Genomic DNA, 23,717 nt, shown 5'->3' with positions numbered 1-23,717 from the left:
ATAATTTTGCAAGACAGCATTGCGATTGGAGTGAGCATGCTGCAATCAATCTAGAAAGTATAAAGAACACTGCGTTTAGTTAAGCAATAAGGAAGCGGATGTAGAGCCCTGCAGAAGGACGTTAGGTGAGTAACATTGCAGACTGGGATCGTTCTGGATGTCAAAAGCAATTCCATGGTTCTACACAAGGAACAATTCACAATAAATCCTAAATGCGCAGTGCGCGTATTTGACTATTTGTATAACAGATAGGTGCAGCAGTTACCTAAATCATATTCAAACTTACACACATGAAAATGCATTAGCCAATACACGCTGCAATTTGTGTCTTTCGAGACGGCCAGAATAACATTTGATGGCTCCGTTAAATGCTTTCATAATCCTCTACTTTGTACTCATATCAGCCATCAAGTCTAAACCCGCATATTACCCAAACCCCAAGATAGACTCTTAAGTCAATCGTGTAGAAAATTAAAAGTCGCCGTATGCGCAAATTAGACATAGTATTTTTATATGACTTCGACAAAGCAGAGAAGCAGCCACAATTAATCATTTTGTTTTAGTGCGTGGCAAAGTTACTGTGACTGGTCTGACACCTGTTGTGTCCTATGATTGATGGGGTGCCGCTTTAAGCGTTCACACTGCGGCAGCAGACTCCACTTCGACGGCTCGGCTTCGTACGCTCGCCTAGTGAAAGCTGACTGTCATTCACGCGTCAGTAACCTGAAGCGTCGGTCACCGGAGACTGCCCTTTTAAAGCAACCATACACACCTTCTGCACTCTGCGGGGACCGGTTGGGAGAGCTTCCATGCCAAAGCATTACAGAACATGAAGTCGTCATTGGCGGATCTAATGTGAAGGCTGGGCGAGCGACTAGGCGAAAACGTTCAATCCAGCGCCTCCGCCCACTTTGTGGACACAAAACGAAGTCGGGAGGATCTTCGAAAAATCCGACAGTGAACAGCAAAGCGCGGTGCGAGGTCTCACTTCAAAATGGGATACGGAAGTTATTAAATTTAATCCGCAGTCTGAACACATGGTTACCTTCTGGATATCCGGACGACTTTAAGTAAAGTTAGGGTACAGTAGATTGAGAAAATATTTCCGGACGGCATGTTCGATTTTTGACAGCTTCAGTAGTAAGTGGTAAGTTTGGTGTTTCATAATTTATGAGCTGATATTTTAAAATAATTTAATAATTTAAAGCGCGTTTCGCAATTTGTTTCTTCAAGAGATAGTCTATTCTACATTTACCCAAACAGCCTGAACTGAAATTATGGAGTCATCGTGTTTTTATCTGCAGCCTGTCGTCTGCATACTTCTTAAATATAATTCTGATTTTCTGGATATTTTGGACTGTAAATTAGATTAGACACTGCGGTAAGTCTTTTAAGCAAACGTAGTTAAATGTTGACCTCGGATATAAGCAATAACTACATTTTTCTACTACACTAACGTTAGGCTACATGTAACGTATGGTCTGTAGACTAACACTAACAGACGCATTGTAACGTGTTAGGCTGTGCTCTCTCGTACTGAAAATAACAACATATTACCCAACTCTAACGGCCAGTTGCACTTACGGCCATTAAAACTGTTCACGCATGAACAGTACGGACGTGTGCGTGTATAACCAGCTGTTTTTGAGTCTCAGGTGGTGACAGGGTGTATGACTCCACCTGTTCTGTCACCCACACGAGGATCGCAGCTTGTTTTGTGACATAAATAGCCCCGGATCGCAACGTTATTTCCGTGCTGTGCAACTGCCGCTGACAACCCATACAGACTGTTAATGAAGCGGGAGAGATTGTGAACCGGGATCAGTGGGGGTGCGAGAGAAAGATGAAATGTACAACTGGACTGCCAGTTGTCCCGAAACAAAATTTTCACTGTACTACTGCGCGGTTACCAAACACATTAATTTGAAGGATTTTCAGATATATGACTGCCTGTAATGCGATGGCGTTAACTTTGTAATCGCCGTGCATTTCATATTAAATTTTACTTATTTCAGATACAGCAAAAGTAAATAGACTAGATATTATAACTAAGACCAACCTCCTTTAAGAGCATTCTCTTACTTATTGTCAGTGCGGTTAACCGATCTCATGTCATAATTTGTATTGCTAATATAAGATTACATATTAAATGCCTCTCTAAAAAGTTGAATCCGATCCGGATGTGTGATCCTTATTCAAACCGACATTGACTTGGCTTGCCTTGACTTGACTTGCTAATCATCCAAAACAATAAAAATACGTTAAGGCCAGTCAATAATTTAAAGGAAAACTTCATTTTTCAAAATCATATAAATCCCCCAACTGGCATCATAATAATGGATTCATTCAGATGATTAATAAGTCTCCGAAAATGTGTACAATGGCATATTAACCATTGAATACTGAGGCTATACATTGTGTCACTTTTGATTCTGTCAGTTTTGGTTCTGTTCTATGGAGAGAATAATGTCATGTTTGTCAACAGTTAAATGTATAATAATGGTATTATATGATGTTATAATGGTATTATAATAATAATAATTTCTCAATAAAATTCATTGTGATATCTTTTGACCAGTGTGTCCAAGAGGGTCATGGAGGGTAACTGTCCAGAGGGAAGGACCTGTGCTACAGAATCCCCAACACCTCCTCTCCAGTCAGATGTCACTACTGTGGATTATGATGTAGTGAAGAGCCCAGATGTACACACTGTGGGTAATCATGTCACTATAGTGAAGGGCCCAGATCTGCCAGTTGTGGATTATGATGTCACTATAGTGAAGAGCCCAGATCTGCCCGCTGTGGATTATGATGTCACTGTGGTGGCGAGCCCACACCCACCCACTTTGCATGATGGTGTCACAGTGGTGGAGAGCCCAGAACTGGCCGCTGTACATCGTGATGATGTCACCAGGACGGAGCACTCAGACCCATGCACTGCAAACAATGATGTCACTTTGCTGGGGAGCCCAGGCCAGGTCACGACAAAGGGCTTGGCCCCTCTAACCCTGGACCAGAAGTCGGGGGGTGCTCCGCAAGTGGGCACCCCTCCGAGGGGTGAGCAGCCGCCCATCTCCACCAAACTGTGTGGGTATCTGCAGAAGATGGGTGGCCCGCTGAAGAGCTGGAAGTCCCGCTGGTTCACTTACGAGGACAGGAAGTGCCAGCTTTTCTATTACAGGACTGCGCAGGACGTGAACCCCCTGGGCCGCATTGAGCTCGCCGACGCCACCTTCGGCTACCCGCTGCAGGCGGACGAGGGCACCTTCCACATTCAAACCCCAGAGCGAACTTTCATCCTCAAGGTGAAACTGCCACTTTCTGCTGGGTACATTCAGAGACAGGTTTAGGTACCCAAAATCCCCTTCTTAATGAAAAAAATTAGTTCGTGATAAAAATCTTTCCTCGTAAGTCTAAATGTGACATTGTGTGCAAGTCAGATAGTAGATCTCCAAAATGAGGTTTCCTTGGAAATGAGTAACACAGGGCATAAGGTTCTCTTGATATGAAATGTCTCATTAGGTTTGTGACAACAGCATTTGAGTATTCTAGTATTCTAGAACCATGTTAAAACTTAAAAAAGGTTAGAATCTACATTGTGTATGCCTCACATCAGAGGCCAATAGCCAAGAGCAGGTCTCAAACCACATTTATTAGCCTTCCATGTTAAGGCAGGGAACGTCTTGGCCACACCTTCTTACCGTCCTTTACAGTGTTTCACCAAGACAGAGAGATTAAACTTGCCCAAAATAGCAGAATCCTTTGGCAATAGGTGGTTATTAGCAAGGCATATTGTCTAGCCTTTGATGTGCTTTTCTGTTACCAGGAAATGCATCACTGCTTTGGTCTAGGAGTAGGATATTGTTCACAGTGGTTTGTCGTAGCTGTGACTCACCCTCGACATCCTCTCGTCTGGCCCAGAGTGAAGCAACAGCTGTCACCTTCACTGCTCTGTTGCAGGGCAAAGTCGGCTGTCGGTGCGAGGGATCAGTACCAGTCATAAGTCTCAGTCATCAGACGAGCATGCCTTTGTTAAGATCTTGACAAGATAGAATTCAAAAAGTCTTAAGATTTATAATAATTTGTATTATTGTTGTTTGTCTTCTTATTCTCCTTCCTCCTCCTCTTCTTCTACATATTATTTTTTTTTTGGTAAATGATTATGCCCGATGCTTCTGTGTTTGGACGGTTTAATAAAATCAGTTTAAGTTTATTTTGCCACACCTGTCCATGAGGGTTGGTTTTACAACACTGACTGGACCAGCAGTGGATTCTAACAGTTGAGGAAACAGTAGTTTTGAGTGGTTAAATTATTTCTACTGTATCCTTGATGCATATTATCAATCTAGACGACAGCATTGCATTTTTGTTGTTGTTGCTGGTGTTGTTATTACTTTTCTGGTTGCAATCTTTTCCTGGCAGTAATTTGCCAGGAAGTCTCAGTGAGACCTGGAAATACCCAGAGAGTTGGGTTTCGTCGTTTTGACGTTGGGCTCTTAATGACAGTCACTGATATTGCCAAGCAGAGCCATTGCCTTCCTGAAACAAACGCATAAGTGTGGTTTAAACTATGGGAATGTCAGAGCAACAGTGGCCCAGTTGTGTCCCCCCTCAGTCTCCCTCTGAGGTCACAGGTTCCCCCAAGGACTGGGGGGCCGACCTCCGTCCTGCATAGAGAGGCTGTTCTATCCACCACTGGTTGCTCTTTAAATTCCCAGTGGTGACACACAATAGAGGTTCTGATAGTGCTGTTGAATTGAATATATATCACTCTCTTCCAGTTTGAATGGCCCTCTCACGCTACTGCTTGCCACTAGCCTTTTTTTTTTAAACTGTTTTTGTGCTTGAACCACATGGCTCAGTGGCAAAGGAAAGTGGCTTGCAGCCAGAATGTTTTTGGTTCACTTCCCAGATATTGAGCCGCTGTTGCACCCTTGAGCAAGGCAGTTTACCTTAATTAATTAATTATCCCACTGTATAAATTGATAATATATACAAATCTGAGCTATGTAAGGCATTATAGGCAAGGCCACCTGCCAAGGCAACACAATAGTATAACAGAACACAATGTTAACTGACTTATTGCTTCAGAATATTTGCTCGATGTCAAGACTTCTCTGTCAAAGTTACCAATGTTTATCAAGTTACACTTCCCCTTGCATGCTAACCAGTATCCCTCTCCCTCAAAAGCTTTTACTTTTAATTATCTATCTCTGACATTCTAAAGCTTTTACTTTTAATGATCTATCTCTGACATTCTAAAGCTTTTACTTTCAATTATCTGTGTTTGCAATGTCCTTAAGTGCAGCTATTGAGCCTATTCCTAAGAAGCAGGTCAGTCTGTTCAGTTTTACTATCATGTGATGATTTCTCTCCATTAACGGATCTAGAATAGAATAGAATAGAATAGAGTAGAATAGAATATATCTTTATTGTCCACCAGGGTGGAAATTTGTCTTTGGCTCACCAAAACACAAGAACAACAACATAAGAAACAGACAGGCAGTTAATAAAGCAAACACGCAGACGTTTTTGCACATTAAAATAAATAAATAAAATAAAAGCTGTTCTTGTCAGTGTCTATGAACTCATTCAGGTGTAGCCCACTGACATCTTTTTTTTTTTACTCATCAGAATATTTTTACGTCAGTTTACAAATCAGATATACAGAAAAAACACAGTGCAGGTGTTTCTGTTTTATCACGGTTCCCTTTTGCAGACTTCTGCTGCCTAAATCTGATTGTAGTGAGGCCCCCTTGCCAGCACAGCACACACACACACACACACACACACACACACACACACACGCACACATACCCTTCCTCCTCTGTAATAGACCTGTGTGCTTAAAGGGGATTTTTTTTTGCAGGCACTGAACCGCGAGGCCATGATGTATTGGCTGCAGCAGCTGCAGCTGAAGCGGTGGCAACACAGGGGCGAGGCCGGACAGTCTGCGCAGCCCTGCGCAGACATGCGCAAGGAGGGCGCGGACCGGGGCATGGTCTACTGCACAGGTGAGGCAGGCGGAACTGCGGGGCGTGAATGTCGTCGGTGTGCATGTAACCACACCCCATCTCTCACTTTGGTCAGCTGTCTCTGTAACTAACTTAATAAAGTTAATTAATACTTAATAAATTAAGCTGGGTGAAAATGAAATCAAATGGACTTACGTATTGGGATTTGGAGCTAGATACAGAGGCAAGCAGGCCAGTGTGCTTCAGACTGTCACCGTTGAGTGTGTCTCAAAGGAAGTCTATGAGACTCTGAGTAGAAAGGGAGACAGCTGCATGCTCATGTGCACACTAAATACAGACATGGGGAACTGGGGATCAGTGATGTGTAGACCAGACAGGTGTGCAACGTCTCAGGGAGCTATCTGCTGCAGTGAGCCACCCTCTAACTGTGTCATAGTGGCTGACTGCCCTGAAGGTTCAATTCACTTGCTCTACATAGCGAGTCTTGCACGGTACAGTTGCTCTCGCTGTGGCAGCATTCTTGAAATTTTGCTTTTATGTCCTTATCCGGCCCTCCTGCAGTTTGCCGCTATGTTTTCAGAGTGTATGAAGGCACGGACGCTGAAACAGCCTAGGAAACATTTACGGTCCAGTTCTGTTCATTTTGTGTTTTCTGAGGGATCTGGAGACCTTCAGAAACCATTTGCTCAATTAAATTCAGTTTGTAGGGCAGGGAGAGGTCAGGGGAGGACCAAAAGGAGCTATTTTGGCCTCAGTTCTTAAACTTTGTAATGTTTATAACAAACCCACATTCAGTTTTATTTTTAAGATGAATAGAGCGATTCACATGGGAAGTGAATATTAATGTGGTCTGGTCATATAAATAACTGTGTATACTGATATGCATTCACAATATCAAAGGCAAAGTACAAAGTATAAAGTTATTGGGAAGAACATGTCCAAACAGGACCGCCTGCCCTTGCTGGCTCATTGAGCTTTCTCTCCCAGGGTCCGTATTTACGGGAAAGAGAGGGGGCAGGGGTATTCCAGGAAACGCCCGTCTGGGATATCTGTCTGGGAGCATGCAGTCACACCCCCAGCTGTATTCACCAGGGGCGAGGAATCTCAGTAACCACAGTAACCGCGTTGAATGTTCAAGGGGAGGCTCTGAATGGAGGATGAGTTATCTCGCGAATCAGCATCCCTCACGGGTGCCAGGCACCGTTGCTAAGCGGTGGGCGTAAACACTGAAAACAGCCGGACTTGCCGCTGAAGGCTTCAGTGACTGTTGCTCTGGTCGAGGAAGTTCACAGGAAGTTGGGAGGGTAGTCATGCTTTTCTGAAGCCTCACAGTTCCAGAGAGAGAAACATGTGCCTGTTTCCACAAAACAGAACTTCAACGGCTATTTTAAAAAGTGTGATTACAAGGCATGACCTAATTCTCACAATCAACAATGAAACTCAACCACGTCCAACGAGATTTAAGAGCTAACAAACTCAAAATTTATTGTAAGGTTTAGCAGAGGCTCAGTTACTTTTAAACCCATAAAACATTCAATTGTTTAAGTATTACATGTGGTTTTATGACATATATTATTATTTTCTGTATAGTTTATGTAGTATTTTAATTGATGACCTATTCTCAAGGGCTTTGATATTTTCTGTGTGTAAGCAGGTGTATACATTAAAGTTGCTCAGCAGACACTCTTATTGAAAGTCACACATTTGTGTTAACAGAGTGACTTACATCTATTTATGCAGCTGGATATCTACTGAGCCAAGCCAGGTTGCATGCCTTGAATTACTCGAACCAGCAACCTTTGGGTTCTGAGCGCTTCTCCTTGTGCCTACACCACACTGCTGCCAAAAGAAACATGAGTCTGCTGAGCCAGCATGGAGGTCCACTTCTTAAGGACTGTGTGGAGTTACATGGCCCAGTTAACCTAGACACAGGCCGCAGGGAAAGTATCCTGTGACTTAGGCATCTGATCAAGGGCAGCTCCCTCTCTTTATTGCATCACACCATTAAAGCCACACCCCCAGCAGGGGCTAAGGGACAGCAGGGAGGGATGGGTCACAAGTTTATAACGAAGTATGATCTGAAATTTTGTTGCTTTAGAGAGATTTAGGAGAAGCCTAGAACCCTGCTTCACCACAAGGCATGTTATCGAGGATTGTATCATTTCAGTGTGTGCAAAATGGAAGCGCAGAACTGGAAAAAAGACATAGCACAGACACAAATATAAAACCAATTTTCCTGGAGACCCGTGGTCGCTGATTGGCACGCGTGTGGTATAAATACACAGACACACTACCCCTAAGGAATCACAGCTAGGAGCTCTGGGAAACATAGTTCATGGTGGAGTGTCAACTTTTTAACTTTTTTTTTTCCATCCGTATAGAACCGCCCCTTTGGTAATCTGAGTTAGAGGGCAGTTACAGTGGTTTCAAAACCGGTTTTTCTCTATGAATATTAACAGACTTCCCTGGGCCTCTGGGAGAGGAACATTCTGTTTTCTAGAGTGTAGTTTCTGCTACAGTGGCTCAGAGCGAGGCCGAGTTTGACACTCACTGTGCTTGAAGAATAACTCCCTGATTTCAGGACCACTGTACAAGGTTAGAGGGAGAAGCTGGCAAGCCCCTCTTGTTGTATCCATTTATTTCATCTTGGAAGTTCATTTTTAACGTTTAACATTTTGGCACAATTCAGCTAAACAAGGCCAAAGATGATTCAATTAACAGAAAGATGCAAAGAAATAAAATTTCTGTTTATTTCTGCCCTTTAAACAACAAAAAAAATGTAATGTAAGTGAGTATTCAGGTTCAGTTATTCAGAGTTAATCCGCTCTTCAGTTAACTGGTAGAACAGTTGATTAATGAGGCTTTATTTTGGCTGCTCCCTTCATCGGATCATTTGTCACTCCAAACGCCTCAGAGAATACGCTCCTTCGACAAAGGATATCCAGCAGATTAACTGTCAAAAATTCTAAAAGGTGAACATTCAGTTAACAGCTCAATCAACCCCAGGTAATGAAAATCAGGAGTATAAGCCAACAGCAAACCCAGTGTAACCCTGTGTTACCCGCTGTGGAATACATAAAAAGGTCAGGAGGATGACGTGTTGTTCCTCATGATATAAAGATATGACCAAGATTGGCAATAGTCAGCCAAAGGCTCTTCCCAGAGTTAGCAGGTGTAAACTGAGGTTGGGTGGGGGAGGGGTGGGGAAGTCCTGTTCTGCTATTCACGTGGGCATATCACACAACAGTGTGGCTATTTGGTACAGTGCTGTGTTTCCCATGTGTAGGTAACACAGATAACCAGCACTGGTTATGTCTGTCTTATTCAATCGTTCACACCAAACAAGCTTGTCTATACTTTTTACTACTTTGGATGCTTATGAGACCATCCTATTCAGGACAACTTGCTTATTGTGCATCTCCACAGCTAATTATTTACTGGGGCATATTAACATTAAGTACCCTGCTCCGGGGGTAAAATGGTAGCGTCCCAGCCTCATGGTTGAGTTTCTGCTGGTTGGTAAAGCACTTGCATTCATGTTGACCTGCACACGCCTTTGCGATCACAGCGCTGTTGGGCACTGACGTTTGTTCATACGCGACTGCGGGTGGGGGAGTGGCATGCAACTTTTCATGCGACTTTATTAGATGCACTTTGGAAGTCACACCAATAAGGGCCTAATTAACAGTAATGCAAAAAAAAGAAATGCATTCATTGGTGTATTTCCGTCGTTTTCTTTGTGGCTATTTCAGAGTGTTTCTGTTGTGCCTGCCGTCCCTTTAGGTTTCTACCAGAAGGCTCACCTCACATTGGTTGAGTCGCACAGTCGAGAATTTGTGTAGCCAATCAAATTTGGGAGTGATTACTTGACCAAATTGAAAGATCAAGATTTGGAAAAAAAATGCAGTAAGTGCAGCGAGATCTGTGATGATCTAAGTGGGCCGGAATCTCAGTTTAACCATCAGCCAACAAATGCAGTACCGGCCAATTAGAAGACTGTCCCCTGCTGGTCGACCAACACCGCTTTCAGCGGCGACCCCGTTCTCCCAGGCAGACTTTTCTTGCCTGCAGTGTGAATGGAGGCCTATCAGCCTGTGCTGGGGGTGGGTGGGGGGGGGGGGGGGGGGGGCGCTGACTCATTAATGAGGTATTCTGCTGCTTGTGCAGACATGACCCACCCTCACCCGTGACTGCAAAACAAGACTGTTAAGTCCCAGATCTGAAGGCTGATGTGGCAGTTTTTTTAGGCAGGGTTAGCACACATAATGACCCTGATTTCCTGTGACAAATCCCAAGCAGTGCTGCTTTTGGTCTCCATGTTTAAGACTTGTTTATACTGAGGAGAGGATAAATAGTCTGGAAGCAAATCCATGCTCGAGACCAGCACACTTAATGCCATTTGTGAAGAATGTGCTGTTGAGAGCTCCTCTGCTTGTTCAGAAAGTCCCATAACAAGGGTTCATTGACAGGTCTTGTCATGTGACCCATACTTACAAACCTTGTCCAGCAAATATGGCCCGGTTTTCACTGACATCTGTCATGAGACAGACTCTATTAGCTACATCGCATGCTGTAGATTTATGCTGTCGATGACGACCAAATCTCAGAGCTGAAAGTAGGAGATATTTTTCTTGATATAAATATGATACCTGGTTTCTTCTGGGTAGGGAATATTTGTCAGATTTTTCAGTTATCTACCTCTCTTCTGCTAGTATTTTTGTGAAGCAAAATAAGATAACATTGAAAGTGCTACAAGTATAAACTTGCCTGATGAACAAATGTTGATGGTTTGTCACATGGAATAGCTCAAAAAAAGAAATGTGTAACTAAATTATTGACGCATTGATTCATTTTCTGCTTATTGTGAGGAGTATGTGATGAAACATATAATATATGTTGCATTGTTGCAATGTTGCACATTGTGAGTATATGGTACATCAGCTGTATATAACATGTATTACATAATAAAATTGATTCTAAAATCATGAGTGTGTCAATAAGTGATATATTTTAAAATATATTAAGTACATTTTATTCAAATATCACTTTCACTTTTGGAGCTCATATTTTATTTTATCATGTGTCTAATGTCTGTCAGATTGCAGAATCATGTTTACCTGCTGCCGTATGTCTGAAGTTGTGACATTGTGCTAGCATGATAACGTTGGTGCAAACATTGTAGGAATGCCTTTTCTGTCTACAGTTGTAGATCCTTAAGTGGGAAAAGATTGCCTTTCTATTGTAGATCTATTTTTAAGTTTCGTGCTCGCTTTCTGCAAGAAGGAAAAGACCACAGGTGCCAATACCAAGTCTGGGGCATAACTGGGGATAATCCTGACTTACATCTGCTTTATATTCACTGAGGTTGGCATATTTGTTGAGAGAAATGTGCCCATGGTACTGTAAGGTGGCTGGGCAGTCATGTTCTGTACTATCCATATAACAAGGTTTGTCCATTCACTGTGGCGTTGTTTATTTTTGGGTGGGTCGTGAAGATGACTTCCTGCCCACAGTGAAAACCCCGACTGGGCTGGTCGGGGAGGAGGCCGCCAGGCAGCCAGCGCCACGGCAACACGCCACCCTTACCAACGTCTCCTTCAAGCACCCTCTGACAGAGATTCAGTGAGTATGCACACTCATGTCTGTACACATACAGTGCACACACACACACACACACACACACACACACACACACACACACCGCATACATCAGTGAACTGAGGAGCCAATGAAATGTCACGTCCTTGCTCTGTGCAGGATTCCGTAAAGTTGAGCAGCATTCAGTGACGATCTTTATTGTTAAAAACGCCAACGCTCTTCAACCTAGGCCTTTGTCAGGATCATGTGTGGGATGTGATCAGGTGACCATCACCTCACAAACGCTTGGTGCACAATTTCCAAAAAACCCGAAACTGTTCAGCCCATGACCTCAGCGGACCACTGTGTGTAATGTGGCATTTCCCCATAAGGTCTTGACCCCCCTCATGTCTCCTGGCTTTTTTATAATGGCTGTTGCTGAAGCTGCCTCTTCTTTTCTGATTAATAGATGTGCGTCAGTGATTGTGTAAAATTTCCATGCTCTGCTTGTTTTATCCTGTCTTACTGGAGGTGTGGGGCTCGGTCTCTGGAGGGATGTGTGCGTGCTGGTTTCAGCTCCAGCGAAGTAAATTAGCCTGGGATATTAGCACAGGTGAACTTCCAAGAACTACACAGCAGTTAAATGTTCCTGGAAAGCAGGGTACAGATATGGTTCCGGGGCGCAACAGATCTGTTGCGAAACTGAAAAAATGAAGAAAAATTAAAAAGTGGTCAAATTAAGTACTTATATTGGAACAAAAACCTGTGGGAGTTGTCATCCCGGGATGGAGCTTATGATCCCCACGTTACTCTGTGTGTGTGTCCTGGGAAGAGGAGAGAGAGACACAGCTGACATCAGTGTGGTGATGCTTGGCTTGGGGAGGCAATGACAAAATACATCAGAGCTTGGTGAAATCGGCGCTTCATTCATGTCCACACTGCCAGGGTCAAAGTTCATGATCCTTTTTTTGGACTGTGAAAATTAATCCGTGTCCACAAATCTTAGGGTTCGCTCTTTATCCTCTTTTGAGATTAACCTACAATTGCTTTAGATCTGTACAAGGAAAAAAAACTTTTTTGCCAAAAAATTTTTGTGTCGTGACGAATTTGCCAGTCATGCTCACTTACTTGGTTTTATCTTCAGTCTTTCTAATGAACAGTAAAAGTTTTCGAGGAACGGATCTAAAAAGCTGCAAATAAGGTTATAAATAATAACATATGTAACACGAAACCATTACTCACATGATGGTGTGGATAAGGACAGTTGCTTAAACTGGATATCCTTTACAGGGTAGTGTTTTTGCACAGACGGGGAAGTGAATCTAAATAAACACTACCTGACATAGCAGGAACATTGCATTTCAGGTATTATGACTAATAATTACATCATTTATTATTTATATGTGTCCTTAGTTTATATATTTGTGCCAGACTGCCTTTTTCAGAGCTGACATTTTTTATGTTATCTGTTTATGAGACTCAGTGTTAACAGAATCATGTACATAGAACGTACCCTGCCTAAGGTTACAACAGCAGTGCCCCACCTGAGAATCAAAGATTAGGTTACAAACTCAGCCCTACTCTACTTCCCTATGCTGCTGCTCTCGGCCATTATAGCTCAGACTGGAACGTTAAATCCGGCCTTTATTATCAAAGAGTCTGGAGGAGGAGGGTGGAGAAGTGCATGGCCTTCGCGTCTGAATGCGCAGTGCTTATCTGTGATTTTGTGAATGTGTGCGTGCCCACAGGAACTCTGTGCACAGTCTGCGTTGGAGCCGTTCCTCCCAGGAGCTGAGCCGCAGTGTGTTCCACTGGGACCTGTCCCAGGAACCCGCAGCCCCCACCTCTGTCCCGGACACCCCCGCACAGGGGGGCCTGGACGCTTCCGGTAGGCCATGTGGATTCGAGAGCTCTGATAACCCAAAATAACCCATGCACAGTCACCCTCACACGGTGACAAGCGCACACCTGTGGCACGCGGTCACAGCGAGAGGAATCTCAGTGTCATGGAAATTCCCAGGCATCCGGCACTGATGCAATCAAACAACTGTACAAACAACTAAACAGGAGGCCACTTTGACAGTCTGCAAATGCTGTATATGTGCATGTGGTTGTGTGTGAGTGTTCTCATATATGCATGTGTGGTATGTGCGTGTGAGGGCGTATTTGTTAGTACGTGTGCATGTGTGAGCGTGTGCGTGCATGACTGGGAGTGCGTATTGTTAGCGTGTGTGTTAGTGTGAGTGTCAATTTGTGGGAGATGGAATGTGTAAGGGTGAACAGACAGATTGGACGGACAGGACAGTCACAGCTTAGTTTGGGGAGGGGCAGATACTCACCGACTGCCCTCCTGTCCCTCAGAGCCCCCCACCCCTGTGGAGACCCCCAGCCCGCGTGAGTCCCCCGTGCTGCTGGCTGAGCGGGGGCGGGAGGTGCCAACCGAGTGCTCCCCCAAGCCACACCCCCGGAAGAAGAGCGGGATGTCGGCCACCATGCCCGCGGACCGCAAGGAGGCCAGTGCCGCAGACAGGACGTCCCGTCTCCGGCAGGAAGTGCTCACGCTGGCCGAGGAGGTCAAGGCACAGAAGGTGAACCATCTCAGGACGGGGCTTTTCCTTCACCCCTCACCCAAAATCCTCCCTCGATCTTATGATCCACCACTGCTGCTACTACTATTATTACAACTAATAATACTAATACCAATACTACTACTACGCTACAACTGGTATTATTACCAATAATGACATTATTACCAATCCTACTATTACTACTACTACTACTACTAATAATAATAATAATAATAATAATGGAAGATGCCCCACAGTAATCATCTCCTAAATAGGGGTGTGGATAACACAATACACTGGATGAACTCCAAACACTTCTGCACTGGCTACACTAATGATTGCATCCTCCCCTATAGTGACCTCTAGGCCCTTTTGTAAAAAAGAGGCCTCTGACCAACAGAGTTAAAATAAGGGCAAATGGAGGTTCTTATCTGTTGTTAATTTTGCACAAAATTTATGTGTGAGAGGAACTAAGTATCATCATCATCTGAGATAACACTCGCTGCTGAACAGGGCTTTCTCTATTTAAGGCCAGAACAAGGCAGAATAAGGCAGAACATGAACGTGATTTCAAAGGCCTTACCTTGAGAGCGCTTATTCGTCGACCAAAGAAGCTCATTTTAATAGAGTTTCCTTTGAACTGCTTCTAGATACGTCAACCTCTTTACCTCCCAGGGCCACAGAGGCTTATTCTGTCCCCACACATTAAACTTAAGGGGCACTAGAGTCTTACAGTGGACACAGATCTGCACATCCATATAATACAAAGGGCTTGTTGTTGTGGTGCTGCAAAGCTGTTGTGCAAATTCACTGATCTGTTCCGCATGTGGATTTGCTGACGCAGTGGGATCAGTGAATAGGGTGAGCCATCTGGATGATATAAAAATTTGTCAACCTGTCCAGCATCCGTGGAGCGTCGATCCAAGCAAAACAAGTCCAGGTTATGGTGGACCTGCTCAATGCCTACCCCAGGCTGTTGACCAGACCAATCCCCTGTGAGCTCACAGTCACACATCACACATGACGGCAGTGTAGCATGGCAAGGAACGGGGCTTATAACCGAAGGGTTGCTGGTTTGATTCCCCACTGGGGCACTGCTGCGGTACCCTTGGGCAAGGTACTTAACCCACAGCTGCCTCAGTAAATATCCAACTGTATAAAAGGATAACATGTAAAAGCTGTAACCTATGTAAGTGGATGAGAGCGTTGGCTAAGTGCAGATAGTGTAATGTGATGTCACTTCCTGGCAGGAGCTGGTGTGCCTGCTGCACAGGGCCCTGGAGGAGGCGCAGCGGGAGAAGCGGGCGTGCTCGCGCTTCCTGTCGGCCGAGGGCGAGCTGGAGCGCCTGGAGCTGCTGCGGCACGGCGAGCGGCGGGCCGCCGAGCTGGAGGCGCGGGCGGAGGCGCTGCGCTGCCAGCGGGAGGCGCTGCGGCGGAGCCTGGCCGAGCGCGACGCCCGGGTGGCCGAGCTGCAGGAGCACGCGCGGCTGATGGCGGAGAAGAACCGCGCCAAGCAGGAGGTGGTGCTGCGGCTGTCAGAGCAGCTGACCGTCTGCGCGGACGACCCGCGCCGCGCCGTCTCCAACAGCATGGGCGCCGCCACCTTCCGCCAGCTGCAGGAGGAGATCGAGAACCTCAAGGTGTGTGTGTGTGTGTGTGTAATTGTGTTTGTAAACGTGCGTATGTCAGTCTGTGCATAAGTATGCGTGTGTTTGTATACGTGCGTAGGTCTGTCTGCGCATAAGTAAGCATGTGTTTGTACACACGTGTGTATGTCTGTCTGTCTGTGTGCATGAGTATACGTATGTGAGTACACGTGTGTATGGTCTGTGTGTGCACACAGTTGTGCCTGTGTTTGTGTGCGTGTGTATGTCTGTATGTGTGTGTATGCGTTAGTGTTGAATGAGTGAGTGTGTATACATTAGTGTGCATGTGTGTATGAGTGAGTGAGTGTCTATGTGTTAGTGTGCATGCGTGAGTGTGTATGTGTGTATGAGTGAGTGTGTGTGTGTGTATGCATTAGTGTGCATGTGTGCATGTTCGTATGAGTGAGTGTGTGTATGCATGTGTGTATGAGTGAGTGTGTGTGTGTATACATTAGTGTGCATGTGTGTATGAGTGAGTGAGTGTCTATGTGTTAGTGTGCATGTGTACATGTTCATATGAGTGAGTGTGTGTATGCATGTGTGTAGGAGGATGAGGAGAGAGGATTACATTTTCTCTCAGCTTTCTCTATCGCGCTCTATATTATTGGATGTGCGGTTTGCGGATGTCTTATTTCATTCTTTCACTTGTTCTGCAGTGTTGAGAAATGGTGATGCAATAGCTAAATCTGAATATTTACCACAGTTGTCTTTCATACAGTACTCTGTGCTACTGTGATGCTATTGTCATATGCTGCATCAGATGCCTGTTCAGTGTGACCAGACAAACCACACAAATATACTAAACAAACCATGTTTAGCCAACTGCATCACACGCTCAGGCTAGCCTTTTGGTAACATGGGGGTCTTGTGTAACTGTTTCACTGACAGTAAAGACAGACGCCACAGTACACTTTCAGCTGCTGCTCTTGCCTGTGGTCTCATTACCCAGGAGGCACCGTGCCGAACACTTTTTCTCACATGAAAGAACGTGCGGGAGTCAGGCTGCAGCTGCCTCAGAGCCAAGGCCTCCCGGCACCTCTCACCCCCAGGCCCCTCCTCTTCCCACAGGACGACATAGAGGCCTACAAGATGCAGAACAAGTTCCTCAACTCCGAGATCTACCAGCTGACCAGGCTGTGGAGGAACAGCTCGGAGCAGGAGAAGAGTCTGATGATGAAGGTGTGAGAAAAGGGGAGGGGGCGTTGTATTTTCATTACAACATGACCCTGAGGCTGTTCGGGTGCAGACACTTATCTTGGTATCCTGTCTCGCAAGGTTAATGGTCTGGAGGCACTATTGCACTCATTTTCTGCAACTGTTTGGCCAGTACTGTCACATTGAATGATGCTATTTATCTGTATACCAGGCACTCTTACCTACAGCTCTACGTAGGTTTCATTTTTACATCGTCCATTTGTATAGCTTCGCATTTACTGAAGCAATTTGGATTAACTCAGCATGGTTAAGGGTCAGTAGTGAGACCCTTAACAGTAGTGTCTCATATTGGATTTGAACATGCAGCCTTCTGGTGCTGATTCCAGCTCTTTAACCGCTGTGCTGCCCTAGCGGGTGATGGCGATTCACTGTGGCCAGTCAGTTCACATTCAGTGGTTTGCATTACAAGCACCACTGGTGGCTAATCTGGTCTCACTGCGGTCTGTGGTAAATGGGTCACCTCTAGATTCCGCCAGCTTTTGTGGATAAAGGATCCTGAAATGGACTGGTTAGTTGTTGTGTCTTGGTGGTGAGAGGGGGTGCACTCACAGATGCCACAGAAATGGGGGTAAGCCTGTGACCCTATGAGCCAGCCACTCGAATCCCTTTGGGTGATTATGTGATGGCAGAATAAATGGTAGCTGTGACTTGAAATAGTATTAGCTCTATTCCAAAAGGTGTCGATTTCATTTGGGTAACTGTGTTCTGCACTTTGACCTACGGGAGACATAGGGTCTCCTTAAAGGGCCCCCAGGAGTGTTGATGTCACCCATATTTTACCTTACCAATACCAATGAATGGGTATATGTAATTGGAGCTTAAAATTTATTTTTTATATTTTCTAAAAATTAAAAACAGGAAGTATTTGAAAACAAATACTCCAGAGGAGGTATTTAATTTGACATAGCACCTGCACACCAAGTCAGTGGTGTGCAAATAAATGGCTGGGTTGTACATTTAATCCCTGAGTTTGGTTTTGCTGTGGAACAAGCCAAGGTGTCCATTTTTGGAGACACCCCCCCCCCCCCCCCCCCCCAGGGCGCGTTTCTTATCTTGTTGCTTATGTGGCAGTGCGCTTACCTGGAGGCCAAGAACTGCCAGACGGAGAGCCGCTACCTGGGGGTGCTCCGGGACCTGCAGGAGAGCAAGGGCCTGGACGGCAAGCAGCAGGAGGCGGTCAAGAGGCTGATCCAGGAGGCGCTGCAGGCCGACATGAAGGACACCCTCAAACTCGACCCCGTCAGGTGTGTGTGTGTGTGGGGGGGGGGGGGTTTCATCACTCCATTTCCTGTCTTATATCAGGGACACCAAATTCAGTTCCTTTTGGGCTGGTGTGTGTATTCTCCTTTTTGTCCTAAGTCACCGGTCCTCCTTGATTCAGTTAGTTGATTACCTATGACCTGAAACAATGTTAAAGTAAAGTACAATACACTGGAGGAGAATATATGTGTGGGTCACATGGCCAACCACCAGCTGTGATGTAATATTGTCATTTAGCAGACTGTCTTATCCAGAGCGACTTAACATGAGTTACAATTGTATCCATTTATACAGCTGGATCTTACATGCAGTTGTGGGTTAAGTACCTTGCCCAAGCGGGGAATCTAACCAGCAGCCTTTCAGTCACAAGCCCTGCTCCATATCACAAGCCCACAGTGCTGCCATTTATAATTGTAATAAACAGGCATTTATGTTATAACACAGTTATAACATATTATAAAATAAATGCCTAAGTGGGAGATATGATTGCAGTGCACTGCAGAGAGTAAATGCTTGTGTAGATTGTGAGAAAATGACACAATTGTTCTTTCGCCCCCCCCTCTGAAGGGAGTATGACGAGTATGGCTTCAAGATGGTCCCGGACTTCGAGGTGGAGGACGTGAAGCTGCTCGCCAAGATCCAGGCCCTGGAGATCCGCACCCACAACCTGCTGCGGCGGGAGGCCGGGGACAAGGCCCTGCTGGGCCGCTGGGCGCAGCACCTGGCCGGGCGGCCGTCGGGCGAGCTGACGCCCTCGCCCGAGCTGAAGGGCCTGCTGCGGGCCGGGGTGCCCCAGGAGTACCGGCGCGAGGTGTGGCGCTGGGTGACGCGGGCGCGCACCCGCACCATCCGGGACCGCCACCCGAGCCGGTACCAGGAGCTGAGCCGCAAGGCGCAGGCCTGCCCACACCCGGCCTCCCGGCAGATCCAGCTGGACCTGCACCGCACCCTCACCAGCAACCAGCGCTTCGCCTCGCCCTCCGGCCCTGCCGTGCAGCAGCTGCACCGCATCCTGCTGGCCTTCTCCTGGCAGAACCCCGCCGTCGGCTACTGCCAGGGCCTCAACAGGTGAGATACAGCTACTGTTACTACTTCCAGAGCCTCAACAGGTGAGATATACAAACTGTTAATACTGCCAGAGCCTCAACAGGTGAGATATACAAACTGTTAATACTGCCAGAGCCTCAACAGGTGAAATATTCAAACTGCTACTACTTCCAGAGCCTTAACAGGTGAGATATACAAACTGTTAATACTGCAAGGGCCTCAACAGGCGAGAGATTCAAACTGTTACTACTGCCAGGGTCTCAACAGATGAGACATGCATACTGTTATTACTACCAGGGCCCCTACAATGCAATAGAGTCTCAACACGAATTTCTCATACCAAATGAAGAATAGGCTCTATAACAGGAGAAATAGCTCCCTCTACTGGCACTGCAGAAATACTACCTCCTTTTCCAGTCTGCATAGTAGTATCTGTAGTAATAGGGTTCCAGTGTCGATTCCAGCTGCATTCATTTTGACTAGTTTGGAAGAAATCATATTTGTTTATTGTTATAATGACTGTTATTGTTCTTGGTGTGACAAAAGCTTTACTCTGTCCTCTCTCTCTTTATTGGCTGTTGTTCAATTTGTAAAGCATTTTGACCGCCACTGTTTCAGCGTATAAGTGCTGACTGTGGTCTCTCTCTCTCTCTTTTTGTTTCCTCTCTCTCCCTCTCTCTCTCTCTCTCATTGTCCGTCCCCAGGCTGGCCGCCATCGCCCTGCTGGTTCTGCAGAACGAGGAGGACGCTTTCTGGTGCCTGGTGGCGGTGGTGGACACCATAATGCCACAGGACTACTACAGCAAGACCCTCACTGCCTCCCAGGTGCGAGCTCTCCCCCAACGGCACTGTGACGCCGTCACAACGTCACAACCCTGCAGTATTTACAGACACCCAGGCATACAGAGCAGCCGAACGCTCAGAGCGGGCGCTTTGCCAACAGCACAGTGTGCTGTTTAAATTTAACAGGAACGCGCCGAACAGTTTGTTCCGATGTGTTCGACACAAACTGCCACAGAGCAGCGCGGAGCGGTGTCAGACAATGATCACAGCCATCGCTGAGGAAGTCGGCTCGCCCAGAAAACCGGTGGAGCTGGCGAGCAAGTTGGAGCATTTCCCCCCTTAGGGGAATTTGTTCACCAGTACGTTGAAAACCCAACAGTCATTTTAACAATCACTATTGTTTACGGAGCTAAATAAGGGGCAGCTTGTGTGAATTAGATCTGTTGTCCCAAAGGAACTGAGCTGAAATGCTCTGTAGCCAGCAATGTCCGAATACCCCGCTACTCAACACAGTGTGACCTGGGTGTCTTATTAAAACAGCAACCTAAATATCATCCATCTGATCTTCATAGCACCAAAACAAGATCATAGAAATGGAACAAACAGGATGGCTTATGTAATTTAAAGCAGTGAAAGAATGCATTGAGGAAACTGGAATGTGGGCATGAAATATGTCTGTGGCTCTTTTTGTACAGCATCAGATCCAAGCTTAGAGGGAACCCTGAATCCTCATGGTGACCATTGAGTGTAAAATACTGATCCTGATCTAGGATCAGTTGCTAAGCGTGGAAGGTTCCCAGACCTTCCCAGACCCAGTGGTGACTGTTTCTTCCCTGCAGGCGGACCAGCGGGTGCTGAAGGACTTCATGGCGGAGAAGCTGCCCCGCCTCACCGCCCACTTCGAGGAGCTCCAGGTGGACGTGTCGCTCATCACCTTCAACTGGTTCATGGTGGTGTTCGTGGAGAGCCTGGCCAGCAACATCCTGCTGCAAGTGTGGGACGCCTTCCTGTACGAGGGCACCAAGGTCGGTGGGGATGGGCGGGGTCAACACAAGGAGTAGGGCTGGTCAGAGGCTGGGCTACAATGTGGACCCAACCCCAGGGTAGCAGCTCAGAACACTGCTCTGTCTGTCTTATTTGACTCTTTCTGTAAGCTCCTCCCACTTCTTTCTCAAGCAACTTTCTCTCAAATCCTTGATTTTTTAGTGACCAGTTTCAGGTAGCCTATTGGGAGTTTTCCGCAGACTGAACTCAGCCTATTAGGAAAGATCGAGAGCTATATTCAGCCATCCCTTTCTGAAGCTATCACCCTTAGTCAGCAAAGGACTCTGAAGTTAAAGTCACAGCAGGACAGAGAGTGATCTCCACACTATTCTCAGGCCTGCCATTACATTGGGAAAATGCGCCTTAGGAAATCAGCTTATTATTTGCGTGGGTAAAATGAAGAGGTTTCACTTCCCTCATTATTTTTCCCCACAGGTGCTATTTCGATATGCACTGGCCCTCTTCAAATACAAAGAGGAGGACTTCCTAAAGATCCGAGATAAGGTGGAGATGTACCAGTATCTACGGTTCTTCACCAAAACCGTCTCAGATAGCAGGTAATTGGTCTTACTTAGATGATTTACAACACAGAGACATGCCCAATACATGTGCTTTGTCCTTAATTTTGAGGAGCAAATTAAAGAAAGTCAGGATTTTTCCTGTATGTTTGGCCACATTGTTGTATTAATGAAAAAAAAACTTCCGCAAATGTGTTCCTCATGGTGAAAGGGCATTGCAGTTGCGTTGAACAGAGAAGTTATGCTGCTCCAAGTTATGGTGTACTTTCAGCAAGCACTTTCACTGTCAGGTTTTACACAATATTATGAGCTCAGCAGTTTCTGAAATACAGAAAACGATGCAGGAAAAACATTCCTCAAACAAAGGTAGTTACAAAGCGCACTGCTGTCAGATTGAATTGATGTACTAAACTTCGGACATCAAGGTTTTTGAGGCTTTGCGCGATCGTCCTTCCTGAAGTCAGCCTTCTTCTTTGAGGAGCTGTCTTTCTCCGCGCTCTGCGGTTAGCGGTCCTCTCCCGCGTACGGTTCCCTGGTTCGTAGACTCAGGGAGAGCTATTTTTGAGGCGGTAGGCAGACATCGTCATAAATAATTCAGGCGGAGGAGACAGTGCAGGAGCGTGCCGAATATGTTGGGAGAGAATGCGAGATTGAGAGGCAACCGAGCTCTCTGCTCGCGGCCGGTACGCACTGTTCCAGTAACTCCGCATATGAGGAGCTTTCAGTGTGAAATTCACCATGGTCTCTCAAAAATCGAGGCAGAGAAAGCCGGATTGCACAGGAGAGCAGATATTCAAGCTGAGGGCTCTGGATTCTGAAATAAAAACCTCAGATGTGCTGTGCCTATTAAACACTTAAAGCAGACACTGAGTGGACTCCATGGGTTATACCTGTACAAATGAATATGCAACCCTAAGTTAAGTTTACCATTTAAAGGTTTATTCGTCCTATCAAATGAATGCTAAAATGGAGTGAACTCTCTTTCCACATCACTCCCCAAGGATTGTTTCATGTGAGTGTATGTGCCTTGTCAGACAGCTGGAAAATCTGGATCTACAGGTATACAAACAGAAAACAAACTCTCCAAAGTCACATCAGAAAAATCTCATTGCATTACATTTCTGTCTAAATCTTCAGATTCAAAATGATGTCACCGCTGGTTGTGGTTCCTTGGTCTTTCTTGCATTTATCGAAGAAAATTTACTTTGACGTGTGAAATCTTTGTGAGGAAGGCATCTTTAGTTGAGTGTTTCAGTTCCCAAAGTGGGTGTTCCAGGGATGACAGTGGCACATTGGCAAATAGTTTCATTCAATTATATCTCTGTCAACTGTTTCTTTTTTCATGACGTGCTGTTCAGCTTTTGAAAGGACGCATAATTCCATGAGTACATCTACAATTTATAAGACTGACAAGAAGATCACAGAATAATAACTCTGTCTTCCTTCTCTGTCACCCTGTATGTTACTCTTCAGCCTCTTGTTAAGGAATTGGCATAGATTTTACAATAAATGCATGCTGGTGTATGTGGACAGGGTTACACAGTTAGCGACCTGTGGGCTCTCTCTCGCCCCCTGCAGGAAGCTGATGAGCATCGCCTTTAACGACATGAACCCGTTCCCCATGAGGCAGGTGCAGGGGCGGCGTGCCCTGCACCTGGAGCGTCTGCGGGCGGAGCTGCGGGACCTGGAGAGGATCCAGAGGGAGTTTGTCACCGAGAGCGCCGAGCGGAAGGACAAGGACCTGGACACCGCTGTCAGCGAGGACGAGGACGACCCCTAGGCAGGAGGAGCCGGAAGTAGGGGGGGGGGGGGGGGCGAAGGGGCGGGGAGAGGCCCATGTGCATGCGGAGGAACACAATGTTCACCTACATCTGTGACCGGCGGTGACTTCAGTCCCGCAACAAAAGTGCACTTTACCCTCGGAGCGATGGACCTGGGTTTTTTTTGCACCATGGACTAACTGCATATCGTCCTGCTCTTGCCCTGAAGGGCAATGGACCTGGCTTCGTGTGCACAAACTGTCTGTCAGTCTGTGATTCCGTCTGCATCAAACAGCCCCACAGATGGACTTTTATCACTTTCCAA

At 45.9% G+C, this 23,717-nt stretch overlaps 1 protein-coding gene across 2 annotated transcripts; it reads left to right on the top strand.

Moving 5' to 3' along the window:
- The first annotated feature begins 900 nt into the window (after positions 1 to 900).
- On the top strand, positions 901 to 23,419 carry LOC118769966 (TBC1 domain family member 2A-like). Of its 2 annotated transcripts, XM_036517403.1 has the most exons (14): positions 901 to 1,147; positions 2,579 to 3,305; positions 5,870 to 6,014; positions 11,471 to 11,597; positions 13,301 to 13,447; positions 13,993 to 14,140; positions 15,370 to 15,759; positions 16,834 to 16,944; positions 18,052 to 18,224; positions 18,808 to 19,308; positions 19,992 to 20,112; positions 20,910 to 21,095; positions 21,550 to 21,671; positions 23,211 to 23,419. In XM_036517403.1, exons 2-14 carry the CDS (start codon positions 2,595 to 2,597, stop codon positions 23,410 to 23,412), a joined length of 3,084 nt encoding a protein of 1,027 aa, XP_036373296.1. In that variant the 5' UTR covers positions 901 to 1,147; positions 2,579 to 2,594; the 3' UTR covers positions 23,413 to 23,419. The 2 variants fall into 2 exon arrangements, with proteins under 2 accessions (XP_036373296.1, XP_036373295.1); XM_036517402.1 differs by lacking the exons at positions 901 to 1,147; positions 2,579 to 3,305; positions 5,870 to 6,014; ... (1 more) ...; positions 13,301 to 13,447; positions 13,993 to 14,140 and having other exon boundaries at positions 15,697 to 15,759; positions 16,715 to 16,944.
- The last annotated feature ends 298 nt before the right edge of the window (positions 23,420 to 23,717 follow it).

This window comes from Megalops cyprinoides, chromosome 22 (genome assembly GCF_013368585.1).
Source record: "Megalops cyprinoides isolate fMegCyp1 chromosome 22, fMegCyp1.pri, whole genome shotgun sequence".
Taxonomy (NCBI): domain Eukaryota; kingdom Metazoa; phylum Chordata; class Actinopteri; order Elopiformes; family Megalopidae; genus Megalops; species Megalops cyprinoides.
This window is presented reverse-complemented; position numbering and strand designations above follow the sequence as displayed.